General features: G+C 43.1%; 1 protein-coding gene across 1 annotated transcript in view; it reads left to right on the top strand.

The window, feature by feature from the left end:
* The window catches only part of klhl40a (kelch-like family member 40a), a gene marked incomplete at both ends in the record, with an annotated part of 21,103 nt that extends 5,027 nt beyond the window's left edge, over positions 1 to 16,076 (top strand). Inside the window, 5 exons of the mRNA XM_084139632.1 lie at positions 3,660 to 3,820; positions 4,044 to 4,151; positions 5,904 to 6,089; positions 14,839 to 14,988; positions 15,971 to 16,076. Coding sequence (XP_083995758.1) covers positions 3,660 to 3,820; positions 4,044 to 4,151; positions 5,904 to 6,089; positions 14,839 to 14,988; positions 15,971 to 16,076 — 711 coding nt within the window. The remainder of the gene's footprint in view (positions 1 to 3,659; positions 3,821 to 4,043; positions 4,152 to 5,903; positions 6,090 to 14,838; positions 14,989 to 15,970) is intronic.
* Between the last annotated feature and the right edge of the window lie 2,259 nt (positions 16,077 to 18,335).

Below are 18,335 nucleotides of genomic sequence, written 5' to 3'. Positions count from 1 at the left end.
ACATTAGTCAGGTACGGCTCTCTGCTATTATTAAACATTAGTCAGGTATGGCGCTCTGCTATTATTAAACATTAGTCAGGTATGGCTCTCTGCTATTAATAAACATTAGTCAGGTACGGCTCTCTGCTATTATTAAACATTAGTCAGGTATGGCTCTCTGCTATTATTAAACATTAGTCAGGTATGGCTCTCTGCTATTATTAAACATTAGTCAGGTATGGCTCTCTGCTATTATTAAACATTAGTCAGGTACGGCTCTCTGCTATTATTAAACATTAGTCAGGTACGGCTCTCTGCTATTATTAAACATTAGTTAGGTATGGCTCTCTGCTATTATTAAACATTAGTCAGGTATGGCTCTCTGCTATTATTAAACATTAGTCAGGTATGGCTCTCTGGTATTATTAAACATTAGTCAGGTATGGCTCTCTGCTATTATTAAACATTAGTCAGGTATGGCTCTCTGCTATTATTAAACATTAGTCAGGTATGGCTCTCTGCTATTATTAAACATTAGTCAGGTATGGCTCTCTGCTATTATTAAACATTAGTCAGGTATGGCTCTCTGCTATTATTAAACATTAGTCAGGTATGGCTCTCTGCTATTATTAAACATTAGTCAGGTATGGCTCTCTGGTATTATTAAACATTAGTCAGGTATGGCTCTCTGCTATTATTAAACATTAGTCAGGTATGGCTCTCTGCTATTATTAAACATTAGTCAGGTATGGCTCTCTGCTATTATTAAACATTAGTCAGGTATGGCTCTCTGCTATTATTAAACATTAGTCAGGTATGGCTCTCTGCTATTTTTAAACATTAGTCAGGTATGGCTCTCTGCTATTATTAAACATTAGTCAGGTATGGCTCTCTGCTATTTGTAAACATTAGTCAGGTATGGCTCTCTGCTATTATTAAACATTAGTCAGGTATGGCTCTCTGCTATTATTAAACATTAGTCAGGTATGGCTCTCTGCTATTATTAAACATTAGTCAGGTATGGCTCTCTGCTATTATTAAACATTAGTCAGGTATGGCTCTCTGGTATTATTAAACATTAGTCAGGTATGGCTCTCTGGTATTATTAAACATTAGTCAGGTATGGCTCTCTGCTATTATTAAACATTAGTCAGGTATGGCTCTGCTATTATTAAACATTAGTCAGGGATGGCTCTCTGCTATTATTAAACATTAGTCAGGTATGGCTCTCTGCTATTATTAAACATTAGTCAGGTATGGCTCTCTGGTATTATTAAACATTAGGCAGGTATGGCTCTCTGGTATTATTAAACATTAGTCAGGTATGGCTCTCTGCTATTATTAAACATTAGTCAGGTATGGCTCTCTGGTATTATTAAACATTAGTCAGGTATGGCTCTCTGCTATTATTAAACATTAGTCAGGTATGGCTCTCTGCTATTATTAAACATTAGTCAGGTATGGCTCTCTGCTATTATTAAACATTAGTCAGGTATGGCTCGCTGGTATTATTAAACATTAGGCAGGTATGGCTCTCTGGTATTATTAAACATTAGTCAGGTATGGCTCTCTGCTATTATTAAACATTAGTCAGGTATGGCTCTCTGGTATTATTAAACATTAGTCAGGTATGGCTCTCTGCTATTATTAAACATTAGTCAGGTATGGCTCTCTTGTATTATTAAACATTAGTCAGGTATGGCTCTCTGGTATTATTAAACATTAGTCAGGTATGGCTCTCTGCTATTATTAAACATTAGTCAGGTATGGCTCTCTGCTATTATTAAACATTAGTCAGGTATGACTCTCTGGTATTATTAAACATTAGTCAGGTATGGCTCTCTGCTATTATTAAACATTAGTCAGGTATGGCTCTCTGGTATTATTAAACATTAGTCAGGTATGGCTCTCTGGTATTATTAAACATTAGTCAGGTATGGCTCTCTGCTATTATTAAACATTAGTCAGGTATGGCTCTCTGCTATTATTAAACATTAGTCAGGTATGGCTCTCTGCTATTATTAAACATTAGTCAGGTATGGCTCTCTGCTATTATTAAACATTAGTCAGGTATGGCTCTCTGGTATTATTAAACATTAGTCAGGTATGGCTCTCTGCTATTATTAAACATTAGTCAGGTATGGCTCTCTGCTATTATTAAACATGAGTCAGGTATGGCTCTCTGGTATTATTAAATATTAGTCAGGTATGGCTCTCTGGTATTATTAAACATTAGTCAGGTATGGCTCTCTGCTATTATTAAACATTAGTCAGGTATGGCTCTCTGCTATTATTAAACATTAGTCAGGTATGGCTCTCTGCTATTATTAAACATTAGTCAGGTATGGCTCTCTGGTATTATTAAACATTAGTCAGGTATGGCTCTCTGGTATTATTAAACATTAGTCAGGTATGGCTCTCTGGTATTATTAAACATGAGTCAGGTATGGCTCTCTGGTATTATTAAACATGAGTCAGGTATGGCTCTCTGGTATTATTAAACATTAGTCAGGTATGGCTCTCTGGTATTATTAAACATTAGTCAGGTATGGCTCTCTGGTATTATTAAACATTAGTCAGGTATGGCTCTCTGGTATTATTAAACATTAGTCAGGTATGGCTCTCTGCTATTATTAAACATTAGTCAGGTATGGCTCTCTGCTATTATTAAACATTAGTCAGGTATGGCTCTCTGCTATTATTAAACATTAGTCAGGTATGGCTCTCTGATATTATTAAACATTAGTCAGGTATGGCTCTCTGCTATTATTAAACATTAGTCAGGTATGGCTATCTGCTATTATTAAACATTAGTCAGGTATGGCTCTCTGCTATTATTAAACATTAGTCAGGTATGGCTCTCTGCTATTATTAAACATTAGTCAGGTATGGCTCTCTGCTATTATTAAACATTAGTCAGGTATGGCTCTCTGCTATTATTAAACATTAGTCAGGTATGGCTCTCTGCTATTATTAAACATTAGTCAGGTATGGCTCTCTGCTATTATTAAACATTAGTCAGGTATGGCTCTCTGCTATTATTAAACATTAGTCAGGTACGACTCTCTGCTATTATTACACATTAGTCAGGTATGGCTCTCTGGTATTATTAAACATTAGTCAGGTATGGCTCTCTGGTATTATTAAACATTAGTCAGGTATGGCTCTCTGGTATTATTAAACATTAGTCAGGTATGGCTCTCTGGTATTATTAAACATTAGTCAGGTATGGCTCTCTGCTATTATTAAACATTAGTCAGGTATGGCTCTCTGCTATTATTAAACATTAGTCAGGTATGGCTCTCTGCTATTATTAAACATTAGTCAGGTATGGCTCTCTGCTATTATTAAACATTAGTCAAGTATGGCTCTCTGCTATTATTAAACATTAATAAGGAATGGCTCTCTGCATGGTCTGGTGGTGATTAACATTCAGACAGACTGTTTGACCATCATCCTTATGTGCTTTGCTGACATTTTGGTTGTTATAACAGATGTCCGTAACATTCACTGTCACCAAACTCCCTGTGCCAGAGAGATACTTTGACTTACTACAAGCAGAATGATATGAAGTATTATACCATTGATAAACCATTCTGGTAATATTTCTCCCTCCTCCAGTTTGACCCACATTGATAGTACCAATTAAACCATTCTGGTAATCTTCCTATCTCCTCCAGTTTGACCCTATGAGCGGAGAGTGGCTGGGGATGCCCTCACTGCCAGGACCGCGCTGCCTGTTTGGGCTTACTGAAGCAGCAAACTCCATCTTTGTTGTGGGCGGCAAGGAGATGAAAGAGGGAGAACGTGTTCTAGACTCTGTCATGATCTATGACAGACAGTGAGTACAGTACAGGGACCGTCTCTGTCTCTCTCTATCCTCTCTCTTTCTCGCTCTCTGTATCTCTCTCGCTCTCTGTATCTCTCTTGCTCTCTGTATCGCTCTTGCTCTCTGTATCTCTCTCTTGCTCTCTGTATCTCTCTCACTCTCTCTAGCTTTCTGTCAATGGTAAAGACAAACAAGAGACTGTTGATTTAAAAAAAAACGATGTTATGTTCTACAGGTCATTTAAATGGGGCGAGTCAGACCCTCTTCCCTACACAGTCTATGGTCATGGAACTGTCTCACACAATGGCCTTGTCTACGTCATAGGAGGAAAGACGGAGAGCAAGTAAGTCGCACTTTTGAAGATTGTACGCCGTTCCCCTAATCATGGTTTGCATGTTTCGTCACAATATTGTTTATTAGGTTTAAATGTCTGTGGAATGGCGCAAACAATGTACTACTCAACCTCATCATACGTAGGCTACATTGACTCATTTTAGCCTACTTGTGGAACAGCGCATAGAGTGCAACATGAAATAGATGCATAAAACACGCTATCAAGGCCGAGTTCAAATACCAACATCAATGTGAAAGTAACCAGAGCATAAAATAGCTGACTGCGAATACAAACGATGCCAGATAAATCCTACACATGCATCGAAATAAAAAGGCGTACCTCAAAGGACTTACTTAGGCCTACAAACGACAAAAGACGCATAAAGAAAAACAAATTCGACCAAGGAATGAAGAACATCATGAAATACAAAAGGAAAATCTACACATTAAGGCAGTGCCCGTGATTCAGCACCGCTGAATGGACAGCACCTCGGTACAGGTAGGCATAGTGGAGCTCCGTGGGGTGTGGCTGAATGGACAGCACCTCTGTCTAGTAGCCAGCTAGAATAGGCAGTTAGACATTATTTTGGGCAACAGTTGAGTAGCGGAGGTCCTCATACCAATAGGCCTACATGAAACCAAAATTGCACTAGCCTACTGGGCGAATAAATTAAAATAACAATTAGGCTTACAGCTATCACAACCTGTATTTAAATAGCAATAAAACAACTTTTGGTTTCGAATGGTCACCAAAAAGGAGGGCTCCCCACCTCCCAATTCCCAATTAAATTAACCCCTGGCTATCAGATTACAACAAGATTTACAAGGCCAAATTCAAATGCCGACATCAAATGAAAAGCAATCGGCTCACTGCCTTAACAACTGTCTCTGCCCTCTGCTTTCTAAAAGTGACAGAAAAGGCTCACAGGCTGGCAGCTGCCCCTTCCGAGCAATGCTCTGCATGGTCCTAAAGCCAACCTAAACAGTAAACAGACGCTGCATTTTAATCGCGATTGGAAATAATTGAGTCGTTTATTGTTGTTGTTGTTGTCTACCGAACTGCTGTTTTTTTTTGGCTTGCTACAGATGACTATATCGGTCCACTAACACAGGACTGGTAAAGGCCCAGTGCACTACTTTTGTGAGAAAAAAGAAATTCTACAAAAAGCATATATTTTTTATTACATTTTTTTTTTCTTCTTCAGATTATTCAGGGGATGCTGCAGCACCGCAGCTATGTCTACAACTATGAGTTCTGGTATAATGTTACCGTAATAATAATACATAATAATAATAATAATAATATGCCATTTAGCAGACGCTATTGCTCTCTATAGGAAGTGCATACGCAGGGTGTGTGTCTACTGTAGTATCTGAACATTCCAGAATTTATCTCTGCTTGCGGAAACATCTGGAAAACATTACTATAGGGGCCCCCTAAAACAGAGGAGAGTCTGTTATGTGAAGGCCAGGGATTGGTCTATAAAAAAACACCCATATTATGTTACATGTTATAAATACCATGGTTGGAACAAAGGACGGGGAGAATAACATATTAGAGATTGGGTCAGTTGTTCTCCAGATGTCTGCAGGAGTCTGTAAATTGATACTGTTATCTTTTATATAATAAACCATTATAATCAAGGACAGTGTCAGCGGATTTCTTGTCATCACAGCATATCAGCATCGTTGTCTCGACACCACACTACAACTATGAGTTCTGCTATAATGTTACCGTAATGTATTGTATTGCTCTCTATAGGAAGTGCCTACGGAGGGTGTGTGTCTACAACCCCACTAGGTTTGAGTGGAAGGAGCTAGCTCCTATGAAGCTGGCTCGTTCTCTGTTCGCTGTGACGGTCCACAACGACCAGATCTACGTGGCCACGGGCGTCACAGACACAGGACTCACCAGCACTGTAGAGGTCTATGACATCGCTACAAACCAGTAAGGGCTCTATTCAATCCACTTATTATAATGTGTGTGCTGTGATGTCATTATAATGTGTGCTTTAATGTGTGTGCTGTGATGTCATTATAATGTGTGCTTTAATGTGTGTGCTGTGATGTCATTATAATGTGCGTTTTAATGTGTGTGCTGTGATGTCATTATAATGTGTGTTTTAATGTGTGTGCTGTGATGTCATTATAATATGCGTTTTAATGTGTGTGCTGTGATGTCATTATAATGTGCGTTTTAATGTGTGTGCTGTGATGTCATTATAATGTGCGTTTTAATGTAGGTGCTGTGATGTCATTATAATGTGTGTTTTAATGTGTGTGCTGTGATGTCATTATAATGTGTGTTTTAATGTGTGTGCTGTGATGTCATTATAATGTGTGTTTTAATGTGTGTGCTGTGATGTCATTATAATGTGTGTTTTAATGTGTGTGCTGTGATGTCATTATAATGTGTGTTTTAATGTGTGTGCTGTGATGTCATTATAATGTGTGTGCTGTGATGTCATTATAATGTGCGTTTTAATGTGTGTGCTGTGATGTCATTATAATGTGTGTTTTAATGTGTGTGCTGTGATGTCACTATAATGTGTGTGCTGTGATGTCATTATATGTGCGTTTTAATGTGTGTGCTGTGATGTCATTATAATGTGCGTTTTAATGTGTGTGCTGTGATGTCATTATAATGTGCGTTTTAATGTGTGTGCTGTGATGTCATTATAATGTGTGTTTTAATGTGTGTGCTGTGATGTCATTATAATGTGTGTTTTAATGTGTGTGCTGTGATGTCATTATAATGTGTGTTTTAATGTGTGTGCTGTGATGTCATTATAATGTGTGTTTTAATGTGTGTGCTGTGATGTCATTATAATGTGTGTTTTAATGTGTGTGCTGTGATGTCATTATAATGTGTGTGCTGTGATGTCATTATAATGTGCGTTTTAATGTGTGTGCTGTGATGTCATTATAATGTGTGTTTTAATGTGTGTGCTGTGATGTCATTATAATGTGTGTTTTCATGTGTGTGCTGTGATGTCATTATAATGTGTGTGCTGTGATGTCATTATAATGTGCGTTTTAATGTGTGTGCTGTGATGTCATTATATAATGTGCGTTTTAATGTGTGTGCTGTGATGTCATTATAATGTGTGTTTTAATGTGTGTGCTGTGATGTCATTATAATGTGTGTTTTAATGTGTGTGCTGTGATGTCATTATAATGTGTGTTTTAATGTGTGTGCTGTGATGTCATTATAATGTGTGTGCTGTGATGTCATTATAATGTGCGTTTTAATGTGTGTGCTGTGATGTCATTATAATGTGTGTTTTAATGTGTGTGCTGTGATGTCATTATAATGTGTGTGCTGTGATGTCATTATAATGTGCGTTTTAATGTGTGTGCTGTGATGTCATTATAATGTGTGTTTTAATGTGTGTAGTGTGATGTCATTATAATGTGTGTTTTAATGTGTGTGCTGTGATGTCATTATAATGTGCGTTTTAATGTGTGTGCTGTGATGTCATTATAATGTGCGTTTTAATGTGTGTGCTGTGATGTCATTATAATGTGCGTTTTAATGTGTGTGCTGTGATGTCATTATAATGTGCGTTTTAATGTGTGTGCTGTGATGTCATTATAATGTGTGTTTTAATGTGTGTGCTGTGATGTCATTATAATATGTGTTTTCATGTGTGTGCTGTGATGTCACTATAATGTGTGTGCTGTGATGTCATTATAATGTGCGTTTTAATGTGTGTGCTGTGATGTCATTATAATGTGCGTTTTAATGTGTGTGCTGTGATGTCATTATAATGTGCGTTTTAATGTGTGTGCTGTGATGTCATTATAATGTGTGTTTTAATGTGTGTGCTGTGATGTCATTATAATGTGTGTTTTAATGTGTGTGCTGTGATGTCATTATAATGTGTGTTTTAATGTGTGTGCTGTGATGTCATTATAATGTGTGTTTTCATGTGTGTGCTGTGATGTCATTATAATGTGTGTTTTAATGTGTGTGCTGTGATGTCATTATAATGTGTGTGCTGTGATGTCATTATAATGTGCGTTTTAATGTGTGTGATGTGATGTCATTATAATGTGTGTTTTAATGTGTGTGCTGTGATGTCATTATAATGTGTGTTTTCATGTGTGTGCTGTGATGTCATTATAATGTGTGTGCTGTGATGTCATTATATAATGTGCATTTTAATGTGTGTGCTGTGATGTCATTATTGTCAACGATGTAGTGATGGTGTGGTGGGGAATCAGGCGCAGAAGCAGAGGTACAGTCCAACAAGACTTTACTATGCAAAATAATCCACAAACGGCAGGATGCCAAACAGACGCGCACAGGCGTCAACACACGATCGCACGAAAACACAGTGCGCAAAACTCTCCTAAACAGAGGAGGACACTACTAATCCTGGCGTACTGGAAAAATAACACAGCTACGCAACCATCTGACAAGCGACAATTACACACAACACTATACACACAAACAGGGAACTAAATAGGGTGCATAATGAGACCTAACACAAAACAGGTGTGGCTAACAGACAAAACTAATCAAACAGGAAACACAGAACATAGAACGGTGGCAGCTAGAATTCCGGAGACGACGAACGCCGAAGCCTGCCCGAACAAGGGAGAGAGGCAGCCTCGGCCGAAACCGTGACAGTACCCCCCCCTTGACGCGCGGCTCCAGACGCGCGCCGACTCCGGCCTTGGGGACGACCCGGAGGCCGCGGCGCAGGGCGCGTCGGATACCCCCGATGGAATTCCGTCAGGAGCGACGGGTCCAAGATGTCTCTCCTCGGCACCCAGCACCGCTCCTCCGGACCGTACCCCTCCCACTCCACTAGATACTGAAGACCCCCTCTCCGACGTCTAGAATCCAAGATGGATCTCACGGTGTACGCCGGTGCCCCCTCGATGTCCAACGGGGGCGGGGGGGTCTCCAAGATCTCATGTTCTTGGAGTGGGCCTGCTACCACCGGCCTGAGAAGGGACACATGGAACGAGGGGTTAATACACTTATACTCAACTGGTAACTGTAATCTATAACATACCTCGTTCAACCTTCTCAGGACTTTAAATGGCCCCACAAACCGCCGACCCAGTTTCCGACAGGGCAGGCGGAGGGGCAGGTTTCTGGCAGAGAGCCAGACTCGATCTCCAGGTGCGTACACAGGCCCCTCACTGCGGTGTAGGTCGGCGCTCGTCTTCTGTCGACGTATGGCACGCTGCAGATGGACGTGTGCAGCGTTCCACGTCTCCTCCGAGCGCCGCACCCACTCATCCACAGCGGGGGCCTCGATCTGGCTCTCATGCCATGGTGCCAGAACCGGCTGGTACCCTAAAACACACTGAAAAGGGGTTAGTTGGGTGGAGGAGTGGCGGAGAGAGTTCTGTGCCATCTCGGCCCAGGGCACATATCTCGCCCACTCCTCCGGCCGGTCCCGGCAGTATGTTCTGAGAAACCTGCCCACATCCTGGTTTACGCGTTCCACCTGCCCATTACTCTCCGGGTGGTAACCCGAGGTGAGGCTCACCGAGACCCCCAACCGCTCCATAAAAGCTCTCCAGACTCTGGAGGTGAATTGGGGACCCCGGTCAGCCACAATGTCCTCGGGCACCCCGTAGTGCCGGAACACATGAGTGAATAGTGCTTCGGCGGTCTGTAGGGCAGTAGGAAGACCCGGCATGGGGAGCAAACGACAGGCCTTAGAGAACCGGTCCACAACGACCAGGAGTGTAGTATTCCCTTGAGAGAGGGGAAGGTCAGTTATAAAATCCACCGAGAGGTGGGACCATGGTCGTTGTGGAACGGGCAGGGGCAGTAACTTACCCCTAGGCAGATGTCTAGGCGCCTTACACTGGGCGCACACCGAGCAGGAGGAAACATAAACCCTCACATCCCTGGCCAACGTGGGCCACCAATATTTGGCACTAAGACAGTGCACTGTCCGGCCGATACCCGGATGTCCAGAGGAGGGTGACGTGTGAGCCCAATAGATCAATCGATCCCGACACTCGAGCGGAACATACTTCCGACCCTCCGGGCATTGTGGTGGACTAGGGTCGGTGCGTAATGCCCGCTCGAGCTCAGAATCGAGCTCCCACACCACCGGTGCCACTAGACACGACTCCGGCAGTATGGGAGTGGGCTCCACGGACCTCTCCTCCCCGTCATACCGCCGAGACAGCGCATCTGCCTTACCGTTTTGTGACCCAGGGATGTAGGTGATCTTAAAAGAGAAACGGGTCAAAAACATACTCCATCTAGCCTGTCGAGGGTTCAGCCTCCTCGCTGCCCGGATGTACTCCAGGTTACGGTGGTCCGTCAAAATGAGGAAAGGGTGTTGAGCCCCCTCAAGCCAGTGCCTCCACACCTTAAGGGCCTGTACCACAGCTAACAGCTCCCTGTCCCCTACGTCATAATTTCGCTCCGCCGGGCTGAGCTTCTTGGAATAGAAGGCACAGGGGCGGAGTTTAGGTGGCGCGCCTGACCGTTGTGAAAGCACGGCGCCAATACCGGCCTCAGACGCGTCCACCTCTACCTGAAATGGTAAAGAGGGATCCGGATGCGCCAGCACCGGAGCCGAGGTGAACAGGTCCTTCAGCTTCTCAAACGCCCTGTCCGCCTCGACTGACCACTGCAGACGCACCGGGCCCCCCTTTAAGAGAGACGTGATGGGAGCTGCCACTTGCCCAAAACCCCGGATAAACCTCCGGTAGTAATTTGCAAACCCCAAAAACTGCTGCACCTCTTTCATAGTGGTTGGTGTTTGCCAATTACGCACGGCTGACACTCGGTCTACCTCCATCTTCACCCCTGACGCAGACAACTGATACCCCAAAAAGGAAATCGACTCCTGGAAAAACAGACACTTCTCTGCCTTCACATACAGGTCGTGCTCCACCAGCCTCCGCAACACCCTGCGCACCAGGGCCACATGCTCGACACGGGTAGGTGAGTACACGAGAATGTCATCTATGTACACCACGACTCCCTGTCCCTGCATGTCCCTGAAGATCTCATCCACGAATGATTGGAAAACTGACGGAGCATTCATCAACCCGTATGGCATGACTAGATACTCGTAATGGCCCGAGGTGGTACTAAAGGCTGTTTTCCATTCATCATCCTTCCTGATGCGCACCAAGTTGTACGCGCTCCTGAGATCTAATTTCGTGAAGAAACGCGCCCCATACAACGACTCAGTCATGGTCGCAATCAGCGGGAGTGGATAACTATACTTCACCGTAATCTGATTGAGACCACGGTAATCGATGCACGGACGCAAACCCCCATCCTTTTTCTTCACGAAAAAGAAACTCGAGGACGCGGGGGAAGTGGACGGCCGTATGTATCCTTGTCTCAGTGATTCGTCTATGTAAACCTCCATAGCTTTCTTCTCCTCCTGAGACAGAGGATACACATGACTCCGTGGGAGCGCAGCTCCTGCCTGAAGGTCTATCGCACAATCCCCCTGCCTATGGGGTGGCAACCGCGTCGCCCTCGCCTTACTAAACGCAATAGCCAAATCCCCATACTCAGGTGGAATGTGCAATGCGGGCACCTGGTTTGGACTCTCCACCGAGGTAGCCCCTATGGAAACGCCCAAACATCTACCCACACACTGAGCAGACCACTCCATCAGAGCCCTCTCCTGCCACGAAATAACGGGGTTATGGGTACTTAACCAGGGCATGCCCAGCACCACCGGATACGCAGGAGAATCAATCAGAAACAGTTGAATTATCTCCTGATGACTCCCCTGCGCACACATCCTAAGTGGCGCCGTGACCTCCCTGATTAAGCCCGTACCCAACGGACGACTATCTAGGGCGTGAACGGGAAAAGGAACATCAACAGGGAGAAGGGGAAACCCTAACTCTAAACAAAACTTCTTATCAATAAAATTCCCAGCCGCGCCTGAATCTACCAGCGCCTTATACTGGGAATGAGGTGCCACCTGCGGAAAACGCACAGGCATACAAAAATGGGCAACAGTGAGCTCTGGGTGAGTGGGGCGCCTACTCACCTGGAGGGAATCCCCAGTGCGGGACCTGTCGTCATCTCCCCGAGGAGGCCATCCCCAGCACCTAGCCGCGGTGTGTCCTCCCCGACCACAGTTGGTGCAGTGGATGGACCCCCTCACCTGCCGACTCCTCCTATCTCTAGCGCCAGCGCCCCCGAGCTCCATAGGACACGGCTCGGATGCGCTGGAGGGTGAAATGGACGGACCCCCCTCAGGACGTCCGCGGGTGGCCAATAGGTTATCTAACCTGATTGACATGTCGACCAGCTGGTCGAAAGAGAGACTGGTGTCCCTACAGGCCAGCTCCCTACGGACGTCCTCTCTTAGGCTACATCGATATATATCGACGAGGGCCCGCTCATTCCACCCTGCATCAGCCGCTAGAGTACGGAATTCAAGCGCGAATTCCTGAGCACTCCTCCTCCCCTGCCGGAGGAAGACCAGACGCTCCCCCGCCGCTTTCCCCTCCGGGGGATGGTCGAACACCGCCCTAAAGCGGCGGGAGAACTCGTCGTAGGTGATACTCGCGGCGTCGATCTTCCTCCACTCCGCGTTGGCCCATTCCAACGCCTTCCCGGACAGGCAGGATATCAGGGCAGACACGCTCTCATGCCCCGAGGGTGCCGGGTGTACGGTGGCCAGGTACAACTCCACCTGGAGGAGGAATCCCTGACACCCAGCCGCGGTTCCGTCGTAGGCCCTCGGGAGAGCGAGTCGGATCCCTCGGTGTTCTGGCGCTGGAATGGGCAGGCTGGCCGATGGTGCTGGCTGGGCTGGCGGTGAGGAAGGTGTTGGAGGTGCGCCCCAGCCTCGGAGCGTGGTGATTACCTCCTGCAGGGCGGTTCCCATCTGGAGGATCTGTTCCTGTTGCTCCCGAACCTGGACCTCCAGTCTCGTCGGCGCTGCTTCGGCTCCCGCTGATTCCATGTTTATGGTGTGTAATTCTGTCAACGATGTAGTGATGGTGTGGTGGGGAATCAGGCGCAGAAGCAGAGGTACAGTCCAACAAGACTTTACTATGCAAAATAATCCACAAACGGCAGGATGCCAAACAGACGCGCACAGGCGTCAACACACGATCGCACGAAAACACAGTGCGCAAAACTCTCCTAAACAGAGGAGGACACTACTAATCCTGGCGTACTGGAAAAATAACACAGCTACGCAACCATCTGACAAGCGACAATTACACACAACACTATACACACAAACAGGGAACTAAATAGGGTGCATAATGAGACCTAACACAAAACAGGTGTGGCTAACAGACAAAACTAATCAAACAGGAAACACAGAACATAGAACGGTGGCAGCTAGAATTCCGGAGACGACGAACGCCGAAGCCTGCCCGAACAAGGGAGAGAGGCAGCCTCGGCCGAAACCGTGACAATTATATAATGTGCGTTTTAATGTGTGTGCTGTGATGTCATTATAATGTGTGTTTTAATGTGTGTGCTGTGATGTCATTATAATGTGTGTTTTAATGTGTGTGCTGTGATGTCATTATAATGTGCGTTTTAATGTGTGTGCTGTGATGTCATTATAATGTGCGTTTTAATGTGTGTGCTGTGATGTCATTATAATGTGTGCTTTAATGTGTGTGCTGGGATGTCATTATAATGTGCGTTTTAATGTGTGTGCTGTGATGTCATTATAATGTGTGTTTTCATGTGTGTGCTGTGATGTCATTATAATGTGTGTTTTCATGTGTGTGCTGTGATGTCATTATAATGTGTGTTTTAATGTGTGTGCTGTGATGTCATTATAATGTGTGTTTTAATGTGTGTGCTGTGATGTCATTATAATGTGTGTTTTAATGTGTGTACTGTGATGTCATTATAATGTGTGTTTTAATGTGTGTGCTGTGATGTCATTATAATGTGTGTGCTGGGATGTCATTATAATGTGTGTGCTGTGATGTCATTATAATGTGTGTGCTGTGATGTCATTATAATGTGTGTGCTGTGAGGTCATTATAATGTGTGTGCTGTGATGTCATTATAATGTGTTTGCTGGGATGTCATTATAATGTGCGTTTTAATGTGTGTGCTGTGATGTCATTATAATGTGTGTTTTCATGTGTGTGCTGTGATGTCATTATAATGTGTGTGCTGTGATGTCATTATAATGTGCGTTTTAATGTGTGTGCTGTGATGTCATTATAATGTGTGTTTTAATGTGTGTGCTGTGATGTCATTATAATGTGTGTTTTAATGTGTGTGCTGTGATGTCATTATAATGTGTGTTTTAATGTGTGTGCTGTGATGTCATTATAATGTGTGTTTTAATGTGTGTGCTGTGATGTCATTATAATGTGTGTTTTAATGTGTGTGCTGTGATGTCATTATAATGTGTATTTTAATGTGTGTAGTACTGTGATGTCATTATAATGTGTGTTTTAATGTGTGTGCTGTGATGTCATTATAATGTGTGTTTTAATGTGTGTACTGTGATGTCATTATAATGTGTGTTTTAATGTGTGTACTGTGATGTCATTATAATGTGTGTTTTAATGTGTGTGCTGTGATGTCATTATAATGTGTGTGCTGGGATGTCATTATAATGTGTGTTTTAATGTGTGTGCTGTGATGTCATTATAATGTGTGTGCTGTGATGTCATTATAATGTGTGTGCTGTGATGTCATTATAATGTGTGTGCTGTGATGTCATCATAATGTGTGTGCTGTGATCCAGGTGGTCAGAGTTTTTAGAGTTCCCCCAGGAGCGTAGCTCCATGAACATGATCACTATGGGGGAATGTCTGTACGCTGTGGGGGGCTTTGCCATGATGCCCAGAGAGATCAGTGACCAGCCACAGCCCACCGAGATGAACGACATCTGGAGGTAATTTCTATAACGTCTTATAAAGCATTCAAACACACTACATAGTGCTTTATAGAGCATTCATAAGCACTGCATACTGTTGCTAACCACTGAGATTAACGACATCTGGAGGTCAGTGCTATAACAATTTATAAAGGCTTTATAGAGCATTTATTAAGTCTTATAAATGCTTCGTAGATCACTCATAGGCACTGCATACTCTATATCAGTTTTTTTTTAAACCTCTCCTCTGGGACACCCAGACAGTTAATATTGTTGTATCCCTGAACTAATCTCAGTTAACTCAGAATTAAAATCTTGCATAATCTGGTCAGATGCTCAGTCATAGGCGACAGTGCCATTTATGTTTACATTTTACATTTTAGTCACTCTTATCCAGAGCGTCTTACAGGAGCAATTAGGGTTAAGTGCCTTGCTCAAGGGCACATCGGCAGATTGTTCACCTAGTCGGCTCAGAACCAGCGACCTTTCGGTTACTGCCACAACGCTCTTAACCACTAAGCTACCTGCCGCCCATAGTTATGAGAGATTAGCCCCGAACTAACTCACCTGATTCACTTATTTAAGGGCTTGATGATTAGTTGACAGGTTGAATCAGGTGTGTCAGCTGTGCAATAGTTAAAATACATAGAATGTCTGGTTTGAAAACCCCTGATGTAGATAACCACATCCCACTGAGATGAACGACACCTCATCAGTTATATAACAGCTTATAAAGGCTTCATAGAGCATTCATAAGGTCTTCATAAGCGCTACACTGAGATGAACAACACCTGGAGGTCAGTGATGGAATGTTGTAATAATAAACAATTCCCATTACCCATTGAGGGCAACATTGACTGAACTTACGTCATTACAACTAGTTGTAACCACTGGGAATGTACTCAATCAAAAGTTCTTAATCTAAAAATGTGTTGGTGCTGCTGGATCCGTGTAGAGAATCCACAGACAATGAACCATGCACTTTCTTCTTTCCCCACAGATTTGAGGAGGACTGCTGGAATGGGATTTTGAGAGAGATTAGCTATGCTGCAGGCGCCACGATTCTCGCCGTGAAGCTCAATACACTTCGTCTCACCAAAATGTGATCAGCTCTATAAAAAAAAATATATATATATACTGGAGATGGTCTCAAACCTAGAATAAGGTGTGTTTAGAGCAGGGCTGGAACAAAAGCCTCTACACCCAGTAACTCTCCAGCAGGAGGGCCTTTTCAAATAGGTTGATATGAAAGTTGTCTTTATTCTACTGTATCAAAATGAACAATTTGTCTATTTGAAGTGAACTAATAGTAATTGTTTTGACAGTTAGTATACAATTTGTATATTACTTTAGCTTTTTTAACATGCTGTTTAACTTTATTGCTTCATTTCTTTGTATGAAGCACCAATAAAGATTATGAATGAAAGAAAAGTATATAATTTAATTTTCACTCCTGAAGCTATGTATCTATCTATACCCGTAACCGTAATTGTACATAATTAGAACTACTGTCAAACAATAATAAAAAAATAAAAAAATGTAAAAAAAATAATAATCAAGTGATAGCCCATTATCCTCTTTATTTCCACAGGGAAACACTAGAGGGCGCTAAGACCCCATTAACAGATAAAAGGCAGTTAATCATTTACACATTGAGTGGAAATGGAAGCAACTCCTGAGAGTACAAAGAACCAGCAGTCCATACAAATGTACCAAGCCTCTTAGACAGATGCTGTTTGAATGCCAGCGTGAATTCACTTTGTGCTCTACAAAGAAATTAACATAAAATTATGTTTTCTGTCAATCCCGTTAGAAGCCGTAGGAAGGTTTCATTCACCAGATTTGTCCACAGAGGTGCCAAACAATTCTGGCTATGGTATAGTAGGCTTACAGCTGGAAAGACTATGGGTGTCCTTGAGTTTTTCTTGCGTCCTTTCACTATATTTTCAAAGAGATTTGTACGTACTACACCGAATCCAGAGAGTATCCTGGCACAGGTTCTATAGGTTCTACAGGTTCTACAGGTTCTACAGGTTCTATAGGTTCTACAGGTTCTACAGGTTCTATAGGTTCTACAGGTTCTACAGGTTCTATAGGTTCTACAGGTTCTACAGGTTCTACAGGTTCTATAGGTTCTACAGGTTCTATAGGTTCTATAGGTTCTACAGGTTCTACAGGTTCTACAGGTTCTATAGGTTCTACAGGTTCTACAGGTTCTATATGTTCTATAGGTTCTATAGGTTCTATAGGTTCTACAGGTTCTATAGGTTATATAGGTTCTACAGGTTCTATATGTTCTATAGGTTCTATAGGTTCTATAGGTTCTACAGGTTCTACAGGTTCTACAGGTTCTATAGGTTCTACAGGTTCTATAGGTTATACAGGTTCTACAGGTTCTATATGTTCTATAGGTTCTACAGGTTCTATATGTTCTACAGGTTCTATATGTTCTACAGGTTCTATATGTTCTATAGGTTCTACAGGTTCTATAGGTTCTATAGGTTCTATATGTTCTACAGGTTCTATAGGTTCTACAGGTTCTATAGGTTCTATAGGTTCTATAGGTTCTATAGGTTCTACAGGTTCTATAGGTTCTACAGAAACCGATACACGCCTTGAGTACTGCTACAGGGCCTTTCACACTGTCAAAAAGCAATGACCTCCCTGACCCCCCATGCAGAATGCAGATCAATGCGGATGCAACAGTCTAACGTGAAAGACCTTTCAAAGGTAGAGCACGGCCATTCAGATGAGTAGCCTACAGTCACTATACCCCACATCACTACCCATTCTTGTCGTCTCCCAGGGTTTTACACATAGCAGTAGACAGATGGTAAACTCGTTCTCCCACTGTAATTCACCAGAGAAGGTCAGGGATTTTATTGAGGTTCAAACAGTGTTGGAGGTCATATAATCACACGACAAAATGACAGTTATATTGTGTGTACGATACATTGTTTATGGCCCCAGAGCAGAGGCTGAGAATAACGTTCCTCTTTTAGAGATAAGATGAACTCATAGACAGACAGGGGTGGAACCGAGCAGACATCTCCCTCACATACACACACACACACACACACACACACACACACACACACACACACCACACGCACACTAGAGATCTCCGTCTCACACACAGACTCTAGACTGATTTATAGAGATTTTCTTCACTTTGCATCTGGATGGATACACACACTATCGCACGCATGCACATACACACACACACAGAAAAACGGGTGTATGCACGCACACTCATCTGCACACTCATCTGCACACTCATCTGCACACTCATCTGCACACTCATCTGCACACTCATCTGCACATTCATCTGCACACTTATCTGCACACTCATCTGCACACTCATC

This window comes from Coregonus lavaretus (assembly GCF_964263955.1).
Source record: "Coregonus lavaretus genome assembly, chromosome: 23".
In the NCBI taxonomy this organism is placed as follows: Eukaryota; Metazoa; Chordata; class Actinopteri; order Salmoniformes; family Salmonidae; genus Coregonus; species Coregonus lavaretus.
Note: the sequence above shows the minus strand (reverse complement) of the source record. Positions and strands in the feature narration are given on the sequence as shown.